This window comes from Phalacrocorax carbo, chromosome 13 (assembly GCF_963921805.1).
Source record: "Phalacrocorax carbo chromosome 13, bPhaCar2.1, whole genome shotgun sequence".
NCBI classification, from domain to species: domain Eukaryota; kingdom Metazoa; phylum Chordata; class Aves; order Suliformes; family Phalacrocoracidae; genus Phalacrocorax; species Phalacrocorax carbo.
In genome coordinates this window covers 5,744,981-5,766,221 of record NC_087525.1, presented here as the reverse complement: position 1 = coordinate 5,766,221, position 21,241 = coordinate 5,744,981, and the positions used below count along the sequence as shown (strand labels likewise).

Below are 21,241 nucleotides of genomic sequence, written 5' to 3'. Positions count from 1 at the left end.
ATGGGTGGACATAAGGACGGGAGATGGCTCACTGATCACCATCATGGGCAAAACTGACTGCACTTGGGGAAAATTAATTAAAATAGATTTGGATGGTGAGAAACAGAGACAAAATTAAAACAACACCTTCCCCAGCATAGAAGGGTTATCAGTGTGCACCAGTATCTACCACTACGGATATCTGCCCCAGCACAGCCTCCCAACGGGCTGCAGGGGAGTCTGGCTCGGGGCAGCTCCCACCTCTCCTCGCAGAGACCCCTCAGTCCCACTGCCACCCCTGGGCACGGGCACCTGGGATGACCTGAGAAAGCCAGAGTGGCTTGAGGGAATAAATGTTGGTGTGGGGAGAAAGGAGGACCTCGAACAAGCCATGTAGATGCCCGGGACCTGGCTGGTGCTGGCCTCATTGGGTTTCCGATCCTACCCTAACATCTTTCATGGTGATAGCTGGTAAAATTACAGAAGCCAAAATTTAGCTCAGAGTTGCCATCTGTATCTGCCTCCAGTCTCTGTTGAGACAGATTTGGGTGTTGGCTAAAAAAAGGTATCACCAAATTATCACAGACCAGCTCAAAATCTGCAGTTGCTCCTGGATGATGCTGAGCTGCAAGTCCAGCATCTGTGACCATCTTCCTCTACTGATTTTTAACATGAATATTTTGTATTTTCAAGGCTTGCTGGGTTCTTCTGATTAAAATAAACTGTTAGCAGGACTCGGGTGTTTTATTGCCCAACGTTTGCTTGCTAAGCCCTCCTTCCCTGTGTGCGACGGGAATCCCATGGCACCACCGTATCTTGGAGCCATGCAAGGGCCAGCTCTTTGCCAGCACGTTCCCTATTTCCACCATTATTCTGGGTCACACTTGTGCTCCATAGCTCATATGCCCCCAATTTCCCCTCTCTCTTGAGGTGGGTCTGTGTCTGCTCTAGCCCAGCCGCTGGATGGGTTTTTAAGAGAGCACCTGTCCATAGGGCATGGGGTTTTCAAAGGCATCCTGAGGTTGAGGGGGGGGATGTGAAAAACCTACAACTCTGTCTCCTTCCTTGTTGACAGCCCCCTGTGATGACAATGTGACATGGCAAGAGGTGCTCCTGCTATGGCCACGCGGAAGGAGCCGAACGCCCTGGATGTGCCTGGCTACTGCTGCTCCCCGTTGTGCCAAGTAAGCACCTGCTTTGCACCCCTTCTGGGCTAAAGGCTGGGGTGGGTCATTAACCTAGTATTGGGGAGAGCCCCATATCGTGAGGATATTAAGCTGGGCTGGGAGGAGAGTCTCTTATACTGGGTCTTGCTGGAAAAGGAGCAGGAACCTAAAGCCTCTGCAATTAATGCCTGCACCCCCATGGGTTTGGGACTCATGATGCAAACTGATTTTTGCTAGCATCAAATGCTGGATCAAGGAGAAAGGCATATACTTAGTGGAAACTGGCTTCTTGGCCCGGGTTGAGAGGTATTGCCTTGTTTTGAACTGGTTATTAGTGGATAGCCAACAGAGAGGGGCAGGTCCCGTTCTCTATGCTGAAAGTACAAGCTCTTTGTTACTGTTTTACTGCTTGTGTAGAAAAGACACACTAGTTAAAAGACATCAATTTGGACTGTGCCATTAAAACCTTCTTGGGACAGCTGTTCGCTGGTGTTAACTGCTGTTTGCAGGGATGAAGGAGTGGCTTTGTTTTTGTAAGTCTTCCCACACATCAGGTGTTTTCACGCTAAACTTTGATGAACAAACTCTATGATCTGTGAGGAGCTGAAAGCAGATTTAGGAGAGCTGTCTCTCTATAGTACAATAAATTAGGCTATAATTTCCTTCATTTAAGAGATTGTAATTGCCTTATCACTTAAGTGAATTGTTGGTTATGCAGACATCCTTTAACTGGTATTGAACTGCCTCTTCTCAAGATAGATTTGAATCAAACAATTGCAAATACTTTAAACTTATCCCTTGACTTCTGAAATTTCAAACTAGGTTTCACTCTATATTTTGCCTTTTTTTCAGTGTCATTTCTATTAATACTTTTTACTAGCATTGGATTTAGTAGATTATCGGAAATCTGCATTTGTGCTCATTTCAGTTTGCTGGAGTCAAGAGGTGTTTTGTGAAATGAAAGAAATGCTTCGCCTCCTGGTGAGGAAAGGCAGCTCATTGACATCAGGTTCATTACCATAACACCACCGCCCATCTATTGCCTTACAAACTGAGTTTGATATGCTTCTGTGTGCATACAAACATATATGCGTGTACGTGTGTATGGTCTGCTTCACATGTATATGATCTGCAATGACGACTTACTGCCAATGCACTAGAAAAAGTGGTTGCTTGGTGCAGCAGTTCTCACCTGAATGGAAAAAATGTTAAACTAACGCAGGGCCCCAGGCTGAGTGAGAAAACCGGGATGGTTATTGCTTTCCTTTGCAGAGATGTAAAATGCGTTGTAATTCTGGCACTGGGGAGAGAGAAGTTGCTGTGGTGAATACCTAGGACAGGAGGGGAAAGAAGAAAGAGATGAATTTGGATAGATTACACTTGTATTTAATTTCTGGTGTGTGAGGGAAGAGCAAAGTGAGTGGACTTGCATGCAAAGGTGCCCAGGGATGTGAGCACTCTTGACTATGTTGGGAAAATACAATGGGTTGGAAAACCTGTTGACTTAATTATTGTAACTTGCATTATTACACAACCCAGCACCTTGCATGGTCAGGAATGCATTGTATTCTGTGTTGGCTGCTTCCTTTTAACTTGGCGTTTCTTTAACCACACACTTCCTTGGCTGGGATCGACGAGTAACAGCAGCATGGCTGTTGGCAATGTGGGTGGACAGGGGCTTACGCCTGCAATCCCTAGAGCTATCACTGCGCCAGACATGTTGTCACAGCTGGGGACTCTTCCCTGGGGTGGAGATGCCTGTAATCATCCACAAAGCATTTTAGCACAACAGTGACTTCACTTTCTCTGCTGGGGAATGAAAGCTTTTGGGGAAACAGTTTCCTGGTTTATCCATCAGCCCCACAGCAGAAGGGGCTGTCTCTTCCAGTTAGTCCCCATGCAGCTTTTGGGGATGCCTGCGGCGCAAGGGAGATGGCACTGGGAGAAAGGTGCCCCTTTGCTATAGCTGCTGCGTGTTGGAGCTGTTGGGTGCACCGCTATGGGGAAGAAATCCATCATGAGACAGTACTTGGGGTTTTAAGTTGCTTTTAAACATTATAAAATACCAGAGAATAGGCTCCTCTCTGTACTGTAGGGAAACACCTCTCCTTGTCCCACTTTGCCAGCTACCAGGGGAGGCTTGGACACGAGCAGTGCTGCTCATCCTCCCTGTAAGTCATGACGCTTCAGCTGTGCTGCCTTTAGTGCCCACTTGTGTGCACTGTGTTTTTTTTTTTTTTTCTCTTGAAACACTGCACAAGAAACCACTAAAGAACTTAGAATTTTTAGCAACTTCCTCAGCCGCATACAGTAGCTCTGCTGTGCAATGCAGGAGATAGAGGTTAAGTTTTGTGGCAGTGTGACTCCTGGGAGCTCTTTCCTCTTTTCCCCACATATTTGAGGCTTTGGGTAGAGAAGTGCTTTGCAGTGTAGCTTGTGCAGCCTGTAGCTTTTGGAAGTATCAACTAAAGATGGAGTAATCGGTTTTGCCCCAATTTAATGAAGCTTGTCATCACTAAGAGATTTAAAAATAAATCGTCAGCCAGGCCTCCCAAATAGTGGGGCTTTATTGTAAGCCATGTATTTAGGACTTGTGCTTATCTGTTTTCTGTTTTATTCCTCTTGGTTTTGTGGGGGTCATGTTCTCTGCATCCCTCTGATACTGAAGAACTGCAACTACTTCAAAGAAATAAAAGCAATCACAGCCGTCTGATGCCCAGACATGGAAAGTTGAGACATGGAGCGTCTCCATCTGCCCCCGGAGTCTCTGTTTCCCTGAGAACTAGTAGACAACACTCCTCCTTTGCTGGATTTGCTTCTTTCCCCACTCTCCTCTCATCATGCCATGGTCTAGGCATGACTGTTTGTCATCCTTAGCTGTGTAGTACGCAGCTCGCAGGAATAATGCCCTGTCTTTGGAAGTCACTGGCATTTAGGTCTTGAAAGCCACAGCCCTGCACAGTGTCATTTGGCCCTCAAATGCTCAGCTCAGTGAATGGTGTTAAATTCCTTCCAAAGGGACTTTATTAAAAAGTAGCTCACTCTCTCCCTAGAGCAATTCCAACAAAACAGGGCAGAGTCCCTTGTTAGCCTTTGCGCCTAAAACACAGCTGGATATTGCGGCAACCCTCTTGAGAGGCAGAGGATGAAGTATGTGGGATGACTTCTCACGTTATCCCTAACATCGTGCGGGGTCTGTGCCCTGTCCCCTCCCCGGGGGATCTGATGAGGGCAGTGTCAGGGCTGGGCAAAGGCGTGTGTGTGCGGTGCCCCTGCCAGCTGCTGCAGCATGCGATGACAGTGGTGTGTGTATGGCAGTGATGCCACCTGACAGTCCGTATGCATGGCCAGCCATGGAAAATGGTGTTAGCTTTTTAAATTAAAGTATTTGAATTTAATTATAAATTACAATTTTGATACACAAATAAGTTTTTATATTATCACATGTAGAAAATAGATATAAAAATAAGTTATAAATGAAAAACTAGCTGTTCACCAGTTGTTAGCACTGGCATTCCTCAGTCTTTGTCACCAGAAGGGTGGAGAAGGAGGTCCCGCTTTCCTGGGGCCAGAGATGATCACCCTCCGCTGACCACTCTTGCTGGAGCAGGGCCGGGCAGTCTCTCACAGACCCTGGCTTCAAGCCCTGCCAGCGTTTGGGTGCAGGCAAAACCCGCGGCACCTTCGTTGTGGTGGTGGTGGTGGTGGTGGTGGTGGTTAGCTCAGCGAGATGCACCAAGCCTGTCCGGGCAAGTGCTCATCTTTTGGAAATATACTCCTGGTGTGCTTTACCAGGAGCATAAAAACCACTTTATAAGTGTATGCTGCTCTGTCTGCATGTGGCGTGGCCTTTCCTGTGCATGGAACCAGCTCCCCTTGAGGCATTCCTAGCTAATCTTGTTTCCTAATAGGGGAAACATGAGATAAAGCATCGAGGCTTGCTATGTGGTTGTGCCTGCTTGCAGTGCCTCCTGGCAAGGTGAAATTGCATAATGCATTTAACCTCATTCAGCTGAATTGCTTATCAAATCAATATCTCTGATACTTTTAGATTTTCTTAGTAGCTTCTGCACCAAGTTCAGCATGACGATTTCTTCTGTGCAAACACATAGTTTCCTACCCTGCAACAGGAGCTTCAAAGGCTACTTTTAAAAATTCCCTTGGTAGTCAGAGGTGCTGTCATGAACTGGGAACTTACTGTTTCTTGGAGATGGTGCTTTCTCTCACTTTGCTTTAAGTACTGTGAAAGGAAGATGCCATGTGGGGAAAAGTGGATCCATCATTTTCCAGACACTTAAAAAAAAGAACAACGAACTACAACTTCATTGTTTCCTTAGAAAAGTAGAAAGCATCTAGCACCAGTGTACATCAAAACTATGTGATGAACGTGATTAAAAACAAAATCCCTCCATTGTACTGGAGTCAAATCTGAACGCAGACTTATATGGAGGAGTAAACATTTAATGAAGAAACAGGCAAAGCAGAAAAAAACCCCTCACCCTGGAGACCCGATGCACGGAATTACTTCAGTCGGTTGAAACACTTCAGTACAGTTCAACCTGGACAATAAGATTAGAGCACAATCAAAATAGCTGCAAGTCATCGGGTGTCACGTTCAGCCTCCAGTAATTTGTCTTAAAGGACGGTGGCTTTCAAAATAACCTGCTGGATGCCTGGCAGTGTACATTAGGCGCTGGTAATTAATTGGCTGCTGAACTGATCTTTTCCAGTAAAGCAGAAGGGAAAACGCAGGGCAAGATGGTAAGGAGGTATGAGAGCTTCGCAGAGGCGGAGATGAAGAGCTGGCTGGTCGTGCCGGGCAGCCTGTGCCCAGCTCCTCCTGGGCCCCCCAGAAAACCCACCTGCGTGCTCTCTGCTGGCCTGGCCAATGCAAAGAGAGCTTGCAAATGGTTTGGGTGCCCATAGGGATATTTAGCTGCCCTTCCAGCTCTATGGCAGGAGGAAAGCTCATTCATCCCAGTGCTGGTTACAGCATGAAAGCTGGTCGTGCACTCATACTTGGAAGGAGCTGCTTAAACATACTAAATGTTTAAACACTGCAGCTGTTTTGCCTTGGGTGGACTCTTACTTTTTCTCTAACGGCTTTTAGGTTGTAGAGTTTATTTTTTCCTGAATGTCATGCTCAGCAACTGAAGACAAGCCAAATTGTTTGCAATACTTGTTTAACTGCCCCTTAATTGCTTTTGACTTTGTCATATGAACCACCTCCTGCTTGAGTGTGTACTTTATTCTTTGTCACATGAACCACCTCCTGCTTAAGCATATACTTTATTCAGGGGCTTGTAATGTGTGTGGCTTTTATTTTCATTGCACAGAACCAAGAGGGCTTCAGAGTAGTGATGTTTTGAACTGCTTTTTGTAGCTTAAAGGAAGTCTGAGGCAGTTGATTCTGGTGAGTTTTGAAATATGCTGTAATACAAATGGTCAGTGGAGCCAAAAGCCACCCTAATGATCTGTGACATTTTCAATTCAATTCTAAGTCACAATTTTGGCAGATGAAGAAAACAAGATTGTCCTCCTCTTGCATGGTCTTAAGACAAGCATCTGTTAAAGAGAAGACCATTCTTATTCATAGTGACTTTGAATAGTTTTGGACTTCCCAAACTCTTAACTGGATGATTCAAATGCCTTGAGAGCCAGAGTAGATGGTTTGAATTGCTCTCATTTGGTCAAAGGTTAGTTGAAAACAACCTGAGCTTGCGTCCAAGTGTTTTAACTGGGTGAGTAAGCATTCCTGCAGCAAGGTAACTGAGGTGAGCACAGGTGTTTCAGTATCTGAGCTGGAGGGGATAGAGAGCAGGTCTTGTAAACCTTGTGTAGAGGCAGCTCCATGAACCCAGAGCCTGTGGGAATTGAGCAGTGCCAGGCTGTGTGAGCAGCAAAAGGCAAATGTAAATGCACATGTGCAGAAAGTGACTTTTTGCTTCTAAACTTTGATCTGGGCTGCTGCAGGGCAGCTGTTGGGTGAAGACCTCTCTGGCAGCCAGGACTCAAGTGGTCACGCTGGGGAAGCAGGAGCAGGGATGTTTTTTGGTACAGGGTGAAAAGTCTGCCATCTCCTGGGAGCGGTGGCTGATGGCATAGGGGTCGGTTAGGGAGCCTCAGGGTTTGTGCTTGTTAATGGGAAGGGTTTTGGTGACATATTTCCAGTTGGAGAACCATGCATGTAAGCGCAGGGGTTTTGGCATTCTCTGGATTAACTTACCTGACTTTAGCTGCTGTGTTTGGCAGAGAGGAGTTCAGGCCGGAGCAAGTGTGAAAAAAGGCTGCTAAGCCAGCCTAGGCTTTTCAGGGAAAGGAAACCAAAAAAAGAGCTCAGTCTGTCTCGCCTAGTGAAGCAAAATCGGAGGACGTATACGGTTACGTTCTTCTGTATTTATAGCAAGCGGACACCTGAGAGAGAGGACAGCAATTTCAGCTGAAAGACAAGGTTTAGCAGATGACAGATGTATCAAAAACAGGAGCAAGCCTGGGCTGGGAATTAAAGGTAGTTTCTAACCGGCAGAAGCGGAGGAGGTGTGGGTGAACAGTAAATTACATCTGAGTGAGAGTCAGCCTGTGTAAGGGATTGGGTGGCGTTGCCGGACGCTGTCGGGACGCTGCCGCTCAGCTCCATGTTTCTGTGCCGCCCGCAAGCTCCAACTGCGCCTGGTCGCAGGGCGATGCCGCTGTGCCTGCAGCGAGACAGCCCGCCTGCGCTCCGCAGCACAGGCGTGTTCGCTTCATAGCCTGCAAACAAACGAGCAGGAGTAACACATGCAGATCAGTGAAACACTTGAAAATCTCACTGAGAACGGGCTTAAAGCTAATGCAGTGAGGTGGAGAAGGAAATCCTGCCCACCCTGCCTGCCGCGACTAGGGCAGTCTAAAGGAGGATGTGTCTGCCAAAGCAGCTCGTGATTTTGGCCAGTGCAACTATTTAATTAAAATAGCACTGAAAAGAAAGCCGGAAGCTCAAGAAACAGGTTTTTAATCACTTGGAGTTTGGTAGACAATTTCTATGCAAATCACGCCTCCAGCATCACGGCTGTTTGCATGGGTGTGTGTTCCTGTCCCTGTGGATGGATGGGCAGGGCGCAGGCAAAAACCTCGTGGGCTGCTGACGTGTGTCACCTTGGCATCTGCGTTTGGCCTTTGGCTTTCAGAGGGGCATTGCACCTCTTCGCTTACGTGGATGCGAGGTCCTCAGAGGCTTCCCGGTGGTGGGTGCCTCCTTGGGGTGCCAGGGAACGTGCCCCAACGTGGCAAAAATATGGGCAGCACACCGGGGGAGGGGAGGTCCTGTCCACCAGCGTATTCGATGTGGGGATTTTGCTGATGGAATATGAATGTGGGATCCCCAAAAGCACAAAGTTGAAGCAACTATCTGCCTTTCAGGGCGCCCCTGCCAGTCTCCCAGCCTGCAGCCCAGGGGGTCCAGGCTGGGTCCCCCTCACTCTGGGGGAGGCATCACTCCTGGGCAGGGGGTGCAAGATGTTAGCAGAGGTTTAGGCAGTTTTGCTATTTTCTCAACATTTTCTGGGCAAAGAGGGTCTTTGGTTCAGGTTTGTCTGTTTGTTTGTTTGTTTGTTTTTTCAGTTTGCTCTTCCCGTACCACAGCAGAGTTCAAGGAGCGGCGGAAAGCCTTCAGCAGTCTGTCTCCAAGGCTGCTGTAAAAGACCCTTTGGGGTACGGCAAGGCATTGCCGCCTTCCTCCTCCTCCCCCCCTTCTCTGCCCGCCAGAAATAACTCCGAGGGGCCGTCGCGCCGGCCGTGGGAGCGGGGCTGCAGGCGGGGCCGGGGCCGGAGGAGGAGGAGGAGGAGGAAGGGGAGGCGCTGCGGCGGCGGCGCGGCCATCCCGGGGCGCCGCATCGCTGCGTGCGCGGAGCCGCCCGCTGCAGCCGGCAGGATGATCGCCGCCCAGCTCCTGGCCTACTACTTCACGGAGCTGAAGGAGGATCAGGTCAAAAAGGTAGATTGAAGCCCCCTCCCCACCCCCAAGCCAGATCGCTTTTTTTATTTTTAGTCTTCCCCCCCCCCCCCCCCCGTTGGTTTTGTTGCTTTGTCCCCATAGCGACGCTGCTGGGGGAGAAAGGGGAATAAACCCTGTTTTAAGCCCTGCTCAAAGGCCCCCCAAAGCATCCGTGGTGGAAGCGGTGTGGGGGCCGCCGGTCGTGGGTGATGCACACCGGCTCGCTGCTGGTCAGGCCACGGAAACCCGGCTCGACGGCCTGGGGCAGGAGTTGGGGCCGCGTCTTGGGGCGTTGGCGATGAGGGTGGTGGGGATGGTGATTATCCTCCCAGGCTTTTCGTGGGTACCAGCATCCCCGGAGAGGGGGCTTCCCCCTCTTCCCCAGGGTGCCTGTGGGCATCTGTCACTGCAGCGTGGGGTGACGAAGAGCAGGTATTTTTTGAATTATGTGTCACTGCAGCTTCTCTTCTGAATTTACAGGAAGTGGTTGCCAGTGGTGCTTAAAAACAAGAAGTATTTCTATGGGCTTCTTTCCCTTTAGCATTAGGAGGCTGCTGCTGTACGGTTGGTATAGCCCTGGGATTTAGCACTGCCACAAGGACATGGGTGCAGAGCACAGGATAAATAAAAACATGGCAGTTAGGTCCCGGCTGAGCATATTGCAGAGCTGTAGGGAGCGGAGAGCTTGGGGCTAGGGATGTGAGGGCACAAATTGGGAAGATAATTGAAAAAAATCACAGAGCCCTGTCACAGAGCCAGGCTGACATCAGGAAGCGGAGGCTTCCCCTCTGCCACCTCCTCTGGCGGTGCTGTGTGACTGAGCACCTGCCGAAGGCTTCCCTAAAATGTTCTGGGGAAGCCTCAGCACCAACATTAGCGGGGTGATTTGTAGTGGTCTCAGGGCTTGTCCCGGCAGGAGGAGAGCACCTCCTCCCTTTGGGCTTTCGGCTGTGCGCGGGGAGACCGCAGCTCCTGAGCGACCCATCCTGCCCCAGTCTAGACATGCTCACCCACTCCTTTGTTGGATAAAACCTGAGACAGCACCCCATATTTTCCACATCTCTTTCTGTGGTTTAGGTCTTTTCCTTTTCCGCCCAGCAGTTCTCGCGAGGAGCTGAAGACCGCACACAGCCTGCAGTTCTCTGCATCTTCTGGCCCCACGTACTTGGCTCTCCCTTTTCCCCAAGCTCCTTATTTTCCTTTTCCTGGAGGATTTCTAAGTGCCGCTGCTGGCCCCAGGCATGCATGCCTGGGTAAGGCCGCCTGTGTCTCGCTGTGCCAGTTATATTTAGAAACCCAAGATAAGCGCAGGGGTGCATGCTGGCCAAGGAGCGGCAGGAGGGCTGTGTGGGGAAGGCGCCGTGGGAGTGTGCAGGCGCGGGGGAAACTGTGGTGTTCCCGGGGGTTATTTATTGCAGGCTGGTTTGGCACCGTGAGGCTGCTGTTGTGTGACTGCGCGGGAAATCGTTTGGCCAGGGAGAGCTGTAAAGCATTCTTATGGCTCAATCTGGTTCTGTCTGAAAAAGAAAATTAAAAAAATCTAAGTAAAAAAAAAAGCATGCTACTGGTTTTGGAGGTTCTAAGACACCTTTTCCTCTTTATATCCTTTTGGATTGTGTGTCCTGTAGGGAGGGTTTCTGCGGCAGTCAGAGGCTCTCCCCCACTGCTCTGCTGCCCCACAGCCACTGGGAGCCGATGGGCTCTGCTCCCTGGTACCCCACGGGGCAAAGGGGTTTGTGCCCATCTCAGTGTGCCGCGTATGGGAATACGTGCCTGCATGGCTTCATTTCAGGTCCCTCCCTCTCCTCTCTGCTTCCGGAAGAGCAGCACTTGCTGCTGGTACGTGCTCGCGGCTGGGGGCTGCTGACCACGGCGTTGCTCCCACTCACCACTCTGCCCCACGCGACTCCTGGCCACGGCGGCTGCTGCTCTGCCTTGCTAGTCCATGGCAGTGATCTGCTCAGCATTTGGTGGCACAGGTGGCAGGTCACCTTGAGGATGCTGCTGTGGGTCACAGGAGGGGTGTGAAAGGGTTAAAAGTACTGGTGAGGTGAATTTGGGAATGGATTTGTTAGAGGGATCTCCACTGCTCCGAGGCTGAACGTCCTTCTTCCCTTGCGACCTGTTTCTTCTATTTTTGGGGTTCCCATCCCTGCGTGGCACTAAAGCGCTGCCTTTCCATGGTGGGATCCCTGCCAAGGGGCACAGATGGGGCGGGTGGTTTCAGGCCCTCAGAATACCCTGGGTCGAAGAACTCACATGTGCTGCTTCTGTACTGGTTTTTGACGCTTCCTTAAGTTTCCAAGGAATTTTTTTTCCACTTGGCGGTTTCTGGAACATTTTTCAAGACGAGTTGTGGCGGGTGGGAGGAATAGGCAGGGTGTATGTGTAGTGTCGAAGATGTGAGTGGTTCATCACGCGTTGGCAGCCCTGTGGTCTGGCATTTTCCCATGAAGCCACGCATACATGCACTTGCACGTGACCCTGCTGCGCAGAAGCAAGCTGGTGCTGTACGATCCCCTGTACAGTATAAACAGGCACGTGTTTTTACTCTAAGCTGGATGAATTATGAATGGTTTTGAACGTTTTGAATGTTCCCTGAACGTTTGTGATCCTCCAGGGGCAGGAGCTTGAGCTCGGTATCCTTGCTGTGACAGAGGACTTTGCACAGCCTGAACCGAGGCTTTGATTTCGCTGAAAGACTGACTTCCATGCTCAGGGGCGCGGGCAACGCGGAGCATCCCTGGCAACTGTGCCGCTGGCCTGTGCGCCAGGGAGCTTTGGTAAAACAGCCTTGGAGTACCTTAGTTTCCAGCAGGTTTGTACCTGCAATAGCTGGCCCCAGCAAAGGGAGCCTCTAGGTGTTGCCCGGTTTCTGTCAGGGGAACCATGCCTTTTTGTCGCATTACCTGAGGATAGGAGAAGAAAATCTTGCAATCCAAGAGTGACCTTTGAATGTCGTTTAACGTGATGGAATAAGGTGTAAAATGTAGTAACTGACATCAAAAAAAGCACCGTAGCAGTGACCTGCTACTATAAAGGCTTTTTAGGAACCAACCTGATAAATCAAAAGTGAGCGCAAACAGTTTCAGGATGACTGAACTACTTGTTTTAACATGCCTTGGCTCCTGGTGAATCTTCCTGATGCTGAAAGGAGTAGGGAGTATGATTAGCTCTGCAGAAAAATGTTTATACGCTGAAGGGTTTTAATGCAAAGGCTGTGTCAATACAATAGGTGCTCATAATTTTTGAAATTGTTATGGGAGTGCTCTGTTCTTGGATACCTTTGACTGTTGTAAGCGTCTGGGGAATGAGGCATGCATTTAAGGAAGGGCCCTTAGTGCTGTTCCATTATGCGCTTATAATTATTCACAGCTTCCCATGGAGGCTGCTGCAATGGCTGGATTTTCAGAAACAACTTCTCCCCGAGTACAAAAAGTGTCTTTCCAGTGTGACCAAGAAAAATTGTATGCATATGGTTCAGATTGCAAAATCCCACTTTAAAAAAATTGCTCATAGATTCTGTCTGGTTTTTTGTGGTTTTTTTTTAGGAAAAAGCATTAAAAAAAAAAAAAAAAAAAAAAAAAAAAGGTGATTCAGCTCTTGGAGGTCTCCTATATTGGCACTCTGGGAAGCTGCCCTTCCTGGGAGGGTGGCTCTGAGATGGCAGCTAAATAAAGGAGACTTTTCTGCTCCTTGTCCGCACAACCGCCTACCTGAAGTTGCTTGTGTTCTCCACCATCTCTGGGGAAGAGCTGGCACCCATCTCCTGTGGGGCCACAGCCATGGGAGCCCCAGTGGGGCTGCGTGTGCTGCTGGGTGCTGCCGGCACCTCCCGTCTCCGTCCCTGCTGGCCCTTCCACTGCTTCCTTTCAGATAAGGCTGAGATTTGCTTTCTGATCGGCTTTTATTGCAGGCAGAGCAGGGAGTTATTAAACCTCCATCCTATAATCCAGCCTCCAGCTCCCCCCCACCAGTTATTTATGGCTGTTTCCTGAGGTTTTTCCCTCGGAGGGCTGCCTGTGCTGCCAGCGTGGGAGAGCAGCGCTTTTTCCCTTGCAGCTGCGCTGCCAGAATGACTAACCCTTTCCCTGCCTGGGAAAGAAAACCCCTCCTTTTATTTTTTTTAATTTTTTTTTTTTTAAACTGTAACACACAGGAGTAATTTTGTTTCAAACTGAGGTTTAGTCCCCATCTCCCCCCCTCCCTGCCCCGTGAGTCTCAGCGGTGAAGATGGCCTTGATGCGACGCAACGCGATGCACCGCGATGCAACGCGAGGCGATGCTCCGTGCGTGCAGGAGGGTCCAGCCCCATTATGTAAGGGCGCTGACGGCGCTTATTGGTTTTTCACAGGAGGAAAAGAGCCCTGCCCTCCCATTTTCCCTCGCTGCTGCTGGTGGCATAGGGGCAGAGGTGGGGGGAACGGGCTTGTCTGGCCCTGACTGTGCAAACGCCAAAACCTGCATTCGCAACAGGGTTTTTGGTGTTGGGGAGGAATTCTTCAGCCGTGTTTTTGGGAGGAGGATGTGGCAGTGAGGCTTAGTAGAGGGGTATTTTAATTGCACAGTGAAGTCTGACTGGGTGAATGATGTGTTAGTGTAGCTTTCACCGGGAGATTTGGGGAATTGGGTCTCTGAGCGACAGTGTGGGCTGCTGAAAGCTCAGCCTTAAAAGAGGGTTTTTTCCCCTCCCCCCCCTTTAAAAAGGAGTAACCTCATGCTCTGACATCATGGCCTGACGGTCTGCTAAAAAAACCCCAAAACCTATGGCAGGGTTTGCAGTGGAGGAGAGACTTTCCTGCCCAGCCCGATGCCAGCCTCTGTGTCTGTCTCCATGCTGTTTGGGGCTGCAGAGAGGGTGCATCCCATCTAGGTCTTTTTTCTTGGAGTGAAATGACACCAGCGGCTGGCTGTGGTTGTTGCTGCAGCAGGGCTGTCAGCCCCTTGGGGCGGCACAGGAACTCAGCTGGGATATGGGAATGCTGCCCTGGGGTCTCACATTAGTCCTCTCCAATGGAGAACCTGGGCTCAGCTCTTGCGCTGTTTAGCTGTACACCGTCACTTCACTGGTTCATGGAGCAAATGTGTGGCATCATTTCGTTGCACTGTAACTTCACCATAGCATCTCTTTGACTGTTTTGCTCTTCCTCTGTCAGCGGTGGCACCGAACGCTTCGCAGCTTGTGCAGCCTCTGGCTGTGGTTCGCAGTTCAGGCTTGCCTGGCCCCCGCCCCAGCCCTGCGGTTCAGGATCGGGCTGGGTAGCTGTGCCCAGCAGCACCGTCCGTCCATGCCTTCCTCCCTCTGCTCTGTAAATGCTTGGTCACGGTGGGAGGGTGTCTGGCTCTGGGAGATACGCTGTCTTTGGTGCAGACCTTGACTACTTGCGGACAGACTTACTTTCTGCAGAAGCAATTAAATTGACGCTGGTTTTACGGTCAGTTTAGGGTTTAATTACATTTTGATTGTCTGCATTTCCTTCTCGAATGGCATTATTCGTTGCTTCCTGTTTCAAAGTCCTCGGCACATGGAGCGCCTGCGTACATACATTTCATGTGGGGTGTTTTATTGTGGCAATGGTCCTGTTAGGACATGATGCCAGCTGAGAGATGAGCTGCTCTCCAGAATTCCAGAGGAGCAATGGAGACACAGGTGGCCTCGGCGCAGAGGCGGCCCCAGGGTTTAAAATGAGGTGGCTTTTCCAGTTTTGCTGAGGACAGAAAACATGGGCAGGGTTTTATTTTCTTGGTTCTGCCAAGCTGGAGGCAAAAGTGATCCCAAAGGTGTGGCTTCAGTCTGAGCTGTTTACAGAACCAAATTTCCAAGGCAGATAATGAAACAAGGCAAGAATAGACTGGCAGCTAAGGTAAAAGGGGTGGGATGTGCACTTAGCAAGAACCCCCCAAGGCCAAGTTGTATTTTTGCGGCATCAAAGCATCTCTCATTCTTCCTGATGCTGAAGATGGGTGTAATATTATGGAATGCAATATTATCAGAAAACTGGAACCGCCTCCTTTTTCCAGGGAGGTGAAGGATGTTCCTGCCTTGGGAAACCACAAGGGTGAAGTCATCAACTTCTAATTTGATGTTTTATCTTGACAAGGAAGATGCTACCTGCCCACAGCCAAGTCCTGCCTCTCCTGACCCTCTGGCCGTGATGGCTTTGGAGTGGGATAGGGAAAATGGTCTGCTACACAGAAATAATTTCTCAGCCTGGGACATAGCCCCGAAACCTCTGTGGCAAGTCTTTCACAATGAAATGCTTTAAATACAAGGCACCTTTGTGGATTGCCGCGACACCCATCTCACCCCATCTGGGACAAGGTGCCAAAACAGGGATTTTTTTTCCTTCAGCTCTTCAGCTCACTGACAGTCAGGAGAGCTGAGAAGTGGGGCAAGGGCTGGAGATAGTGGGACAAGGCTGTGGATGAACTGTTTTGTGTGGAAAAAAGGCAGAGTGATGTAGGACTGGGTCTTGCCTTGGGAAGGCAGTAGGATAGGGTGGGCTTCACCTCATGTAGGTCCTAGCACTTGCACATTTTCCTTGATTTAGAAGAGTCAAAAGACAAGGCATGAAGTGTGTGGCTGCATTGTCAGCTTGGCCAGAGCCCCAGGGCCAAGCTGTGGCTATATGCTATTCTTGCAATTAAAGAGAGGTATAGCCCTGCTCGGGCACCTCAGGGAGGTCTTTCACTCCATGGTGGTGTTTGTCTTTTTCCTCAGATCGATAAATACCTTTACGCCATGCGGCTCTCTGATGAAACGCTGATAGACATCATGGCTCGCTTCAGGAGAGAGATGAAGAACGGCCTCTCCAGAGATTTTAACCCAACGGCTACGGTGAAGATGCTTCCTACATTTGTGAGGTCCATTCCTGACGGTTCAGGTAAGGAGCTGAGTAGTTGTTTTCCGTATTAAAAACATGGTGTGCTTCATGGGAAGCCTGTTAGAAATACACCAATGCACTAGCAAGAACAAGAACAATTTGCTTTCTGGCAAGCCCAGATAACATTTTGAAGACAGCCTCCCCTCTGTGTGCAGGTCTGTTCCCACAGATGCTGGAGGATTTTGTGATTCCTGGGTCAAACCTGCTTTGATGCCAATGGAAGAGCCCTTCCTAGCACTCAGTCCCCCAACAGTCAATACATTTATGCTGAGATTTGCCTGCCAACACTCAGTAATTCACATGGGAAGACTTTTGATTTATACAGTTCACACTCATGTGATCTAGAGTCTCAACAGATACAGTGGCTTTTAGTCATTTGCTGTTTGACTCAACATCTCTTGTCCTCATTTGTTCCCCAGTGGAAGTGTGAACCCTTATATACTGAATTTGAGTTTCCTGGCATTCGTTTTGCTTTTTGTAGCTACCTCTTGCAGACTCTCTTAGGGCAAACTCGCAGAAATCAAGGCAGCTGCAGTGTTTCAAGTGCAGCTTGAAAGCTGCTGCTCTGGCATACTGAGCTCTTTCCATTCAGATGTAGGACTTGGTTTTTCTGTGCTCACTGTACCTGATAAAAGTGACACAAAGAGCTATCAGAAACCAAGAAGATGTGTTAGTAGTTGAGACCAAGACTGCCCCTATTATTTATTTTAGTGTTTATAGAAAAAAAATACTCTATTTAGAGTATATAAATCTCTTTATGAGCAGTATATAATAGTGTTTATAATTTAGTGGTAATACTGGATTTCATTCTCACATGGCATGAGTTCGTTAACTGTAGTTTGGTGCCTGCTACAGTTTATGTCCCTGTGTGCAGTGATTGCACAGCTGCAAGAACTGCGTAACACAGTTACCTGTTTTGAGGCTTCTTTTGAGTTAAAATCAAAGATTTATTGGGTGAAAGAACATGAAGCCATGGCGCTGTCTGGCAGGTGGAAATCTTTGATGGTTCTGCTTTGCTGTTGCTTTCTGCCACCTCAAGCTTTTTAGTTGAAACATGATTCTCTCTCTAGAAAGCCAAAGGGAGAACAAACTTGAATCCTGGGTTTCCCTTCATTTAGCACTGCTGGCTGTTACGTTGAAATGCTGCGTTGAAATTGGCAGCCTGTTGAGTAAGCCAGAAGCTGCCACGCGCAGCTGGGTCACAGGCAGAGGTTGCTCTAAGGGTTTGCAGGTGAGGTGACTTAAGAGCTTTGTGTGGAATCCCGGCATTTTTACCGACTCCGAAATCCCCGTATTTTCCTTCGTGTGTGTTTGAGTTCAGCTGAGGACAGACCTGTCCCCAGTACGCTGCTCCGTCAGGCACTGCCGGTTAGCAAACCGGAGCTGCTTGCAGCGAATCAAATAATTTTGCAAATTGTTCTGTGTCACAAAGTGGGGAGACACTGAGATGCAATATGGCACAGGGAAAAGGGGATCTGCGCCCGGCCAGGGGACGTGTGAGTTTGCTGGGACTGAGAATGAGCCAGAGCAGTGGCTAGCCCTGATCCGAGCATATGCGTGTCTGTATGTCAAGGCATTAATTTCAGATCATGTATTATACACCTACTTAAAAAAGCAACCATGTGTGTTGTGCACGTCGTGCTCAGTTCTTGATCTTGTGCCCGTTTGGCTCCTGCTGGACTTGCTGGGACAGGCACGCTGTGGGCAGTGTATTTGCAGCATGGATTAGAGCAAGGCAGTGCTTTGCCCCAGACAACTTCTGTATAACACGATAATAATCTGTATATGCATGTTGCGAGTGTCTCTTTGGATAGCTGTTAGAAACGCAGGCAAAACCATTCCATTATTTGCCTAGAAAAGGCATGTTCTGACCCCAGGCGTGAGCAATATTTGCTGTGGGTGGGTGTCATGGCATTTCTTTCCCTGACTCACCTGCATGTGCGTACCACATCTGGCTCAGCTGTTGCACAGGTGCAGCCAGGGCAGTCGCGGAGCCCCCTTGCCTCTTCCTCCAAAGGGCCCTGGGGGGGCCCTTGCGGATGTGTCCGTGTTGCTGTGCCCAAAGTGTGGGTTCGGCTCCCGGCCGATGGCAATTTCTGCCTTCAGCTGTCCCTCCGTAAAAGCCAGAGGCTGAAAGCCTGCCCTTTTCTCTGGCCCGTCTCTAATTACTGCCTTGTAAGCTCTTTCCTTTGAGTCTGATTATGATTATTATTATTATGAGAGCTGACTATTCAGAAAAATACTGTTGTTCAGTTTCAGATCTGTGCTTGTGTACTTTATTAACAAGGAGCTTTTAAGTAATAAATTTGGGGACGCTGGAGACGTTCGTGTTAGCAGGGGTTTTCACTTCATTCAGAGTTGCTTAATTTACAAAAGCCATAAGGTTTGTTTTTTCCAGAGCGCTGAGAACGGTACCTTAAGCTAATTCAAAATGCTTTCAAAGGATCTTTGTAAATTAATTTACAATCAAACCGATTGCACTGTGGCGTTACAAAGCATAGGTTAAATGCTGCTATTTGGGTTTAATTCCTGAAGTACACTGAAGGAAAACTGCTACTTTGCATACAGAAAACTTTACATTCTAGTTCAGAGTTCGTTCTTTGTTTTTAACTGAAAAGGATAATTCTTAATGAATTTTACCTTGCAATGGGCATGATGGTACTGGAAATCAAACATGCTAATCTGTTAATTTACTGCCAAGGAAGATGTTTCTGAAGTGCAGTATTTGTTTGAGTTACGTACCAAGGTGCGTTTAGGCTTGGAAAAGGGCCATCTGGTCCAGTGTTGATTTTTCCGTTATTTATTGGAGGTAATGGCTTGCATTTGACAAATGATACTCATACGATAAAGCTTATTCAGGTATTTGGCTTAATGGGACACTTGTGGTAAATGTTTTGCTTCCTGTCTTGTTGAAGGGGGTTATGAGTTATGGAATTTGTTATGCTGAACCCAGTAAAGGGAACTGCATCAACAGTTTGGATATGTTCGTGGTGTAAATGACATTCATACTGGAGCAAAGCAAAGGTTAAAGCCATGCTATTCAGAAACAGGCACGCAAGCGCTGCAAGATCTGTATTTCAGCAAACTCTGAGTTTGCCCATGTCTTAAGCAGCAAGAAGGAAAAGTTGCGTTGCAATGCAGTAAAAGTAGGAGGGTTGTTAGGAGTTGTGGGCTCCCACTGTCGTTTTGCTATGTTTTTCTTATGGAGCTTATTGTCCTTTTCGGCTTCTCGCATGACAGTGTTTTGTTTGCTGTATTACAGTGCAGCCTTGGAAAACTTGCAACACTTGGAAAACTAAGGGCTTTTGCAGTGCCTTTGCCTCTCTTAGCCTGTTCCTGCTAGAGGTCCTGCCCCGAAGGACACCTCATCCAGCTTATCAGCTTTGCTGAGTCGGAGGGGGCTCCTGGAGGTGCTTGGGGCGATGAGGAGGAACAGCTCGCTGAGCCAGAGTTCAGGAGTTTTGATCTCAGATTGGGCAGGGTAATCTCAGAGGGAAGTCTGGGTCTGGAAATCCTCATGGATAAATTGCATAATTGATATTTTGGTGCCAGCATGGGGTCAGAAGGCTTGGAGAGTTGAGTCGAAGTTTGAGGTGACACATCAAAAGGTACCGGTCTTCCCAACTGCTAGAGGTCTTTCTGCACTGAATTTAGGTAGAAATGGAAAAGCGGTGATGTTGGGAATGACCTCCCCAAAGTAATAGTTTAAAGTTGGAAGAACGAAAAGAGGCCAAAGAACGCTGCAGGATGGGACTGGCAATACCCATTGGTGGTGCAGGATGTGGAGGAGGCAGCTCCTCCTGCCTGTGGCGTGGGAAGCTTCTGGCACTGCAGAGAGGTACAAATCGATGAGAAAACCAGGACAAGAAAGCGCTGTGTACCTCTGCTCACCACCTCCTGAGCAGCTTTGGCGAGCCCAGGGGTGCCATGCGCAGGTTTGCAGGGAGCCTCGATGAGGAAGTGCAGCCTAGACATGCTTTCCTGTGTGATAAGTTGTACGCACTGCTTCCCTAAATACTATCTTTTCGCAGACTTTAACAATGGCTGTCTTTGTTTGCTCTCTCTTTGATAAGGAGAGATAGCACAAGCGGCTCAGTCAAATATATTTGCCTTGCTCTCCAGGAGGTGCAGAAAGTGTCATTCCTCAGATAGCCAGACCACGCATCTCTGTTGCTTGAATTACACCCTGAAGTCTGTGGAGGTGGGGGAGTAGTGGATTTGGCTTCAGAGCTTTGAAATCCAAATCCCGCTCCAGAACGGAGGGAGATGGAGGTATTTTAACTCTTTCCCTGGCTTCTGGGGAGTGATTTAGGAGCTCTGTGCAAAGGACCACAACTTGTGGTTAATTCTGCAGCAGTGCAGGGCCGCACTGTGATTTTTTTTCAGACCGTCATTTCTCTGACTTCTGTTATCTGGCTGTACTTTGCAGTAAATCTCAGCTTCCAGGTGTGAAATAAGTTGTTCCTTATTTAACTACATCTGTGTGTAATTTGTTGATTTCAGAGTAGCGCACAGTCCAGCCACCATTCACTGTTATTTGCCAGAATGACACAGGTTCGGTTACAGCAAGACTGCTCATCGGTGGTCTAGCATGGCTTCATTTTACTGTCTCTGTTTTCAGTCTTCGTGGCTTTCTCCTGAGATCTTTGCTCTGCCAGCTTCGTTGTGAGATCTGGATACCGACTGTCCACTGTTAGTCCATTCTTTTTGGATAACCCTCATTGCAGTTGCCTGTGGATCAATGGTGGTTGGCATTGCCATTGCACCAACTTCATGTTAAGTTGTAGGGAATCAGGTTGATGTTTCACGTGGATGCCCTGCAGCTAGAACTTCCTGCCATAGGAACCGGACATTTCCCTATGCATTATACTTAAGAGCTTGATTTTTTTCCAGATTTGTGTTGTGTACAAATTTTAATCACTTGTGTCTTCTTTTCCACATAGAGAAAGGAGATTTCATTGCACTGGATCTTGGTGGTTCTTATTTCCGAATTCTGCGGGTGAAGGTATCGCATGAAAAAAAGCAGACAGTACAGATGGAAAGCGAAATTTATAATACGCCTGAAGATATCATGCACGGCAGCGGAACACGGGTAAGTGCCTCTTTAGGATGTCTCTCTAGAGAGTAGCTGCTTCACTCTGTTGTTTTAGAAAAAACACCACAAGAATGACCGTAGCATCTTAACGGTTGTATCTACAACATGCACAGACTTGGCTACAGCTCTTTGTTGATACTGAGAA

General features: G+C 48.5%; 1 protein-coding gene across 2 annotated transcripts in view; it reads left to right on the top strand.

The window, feature by feature from the left end:
* Window positions 1–1,144: 1,144 nt before the first annotated feature.
* Window positions 1,145–21,241, top strand: part of LOC104042146 (hexokinase-1) — a 45,253-nt gene continuing 25,156 nt past the window's right edge. Inside the window, exons 1-3 of one of the 2 annotated variants that reach the window (XM_064464659.1) lie at window positions 1,145–1,163; window positions 15,839–16,001; window positions 20,945–21,093. In XM_064464659.1, the coding sequence (XP_064320729.1) occupies window positions 15,860–16,001; window positions 20,945–21,093 (291 nt within the window). In that variant the 5' untranslated portion in view covers window positions 1,145–1,163; window positions 15,839–15,859. Of the gene's footprint in view, window positions 1,164–8,963; window positions 9,118–15,838; window positions 16,002–20,944; window positions 21,094–21,241 lie in introns of those variants that run through there. The other variant, XM_064464660.1, reaches the window with a different exon arrangement.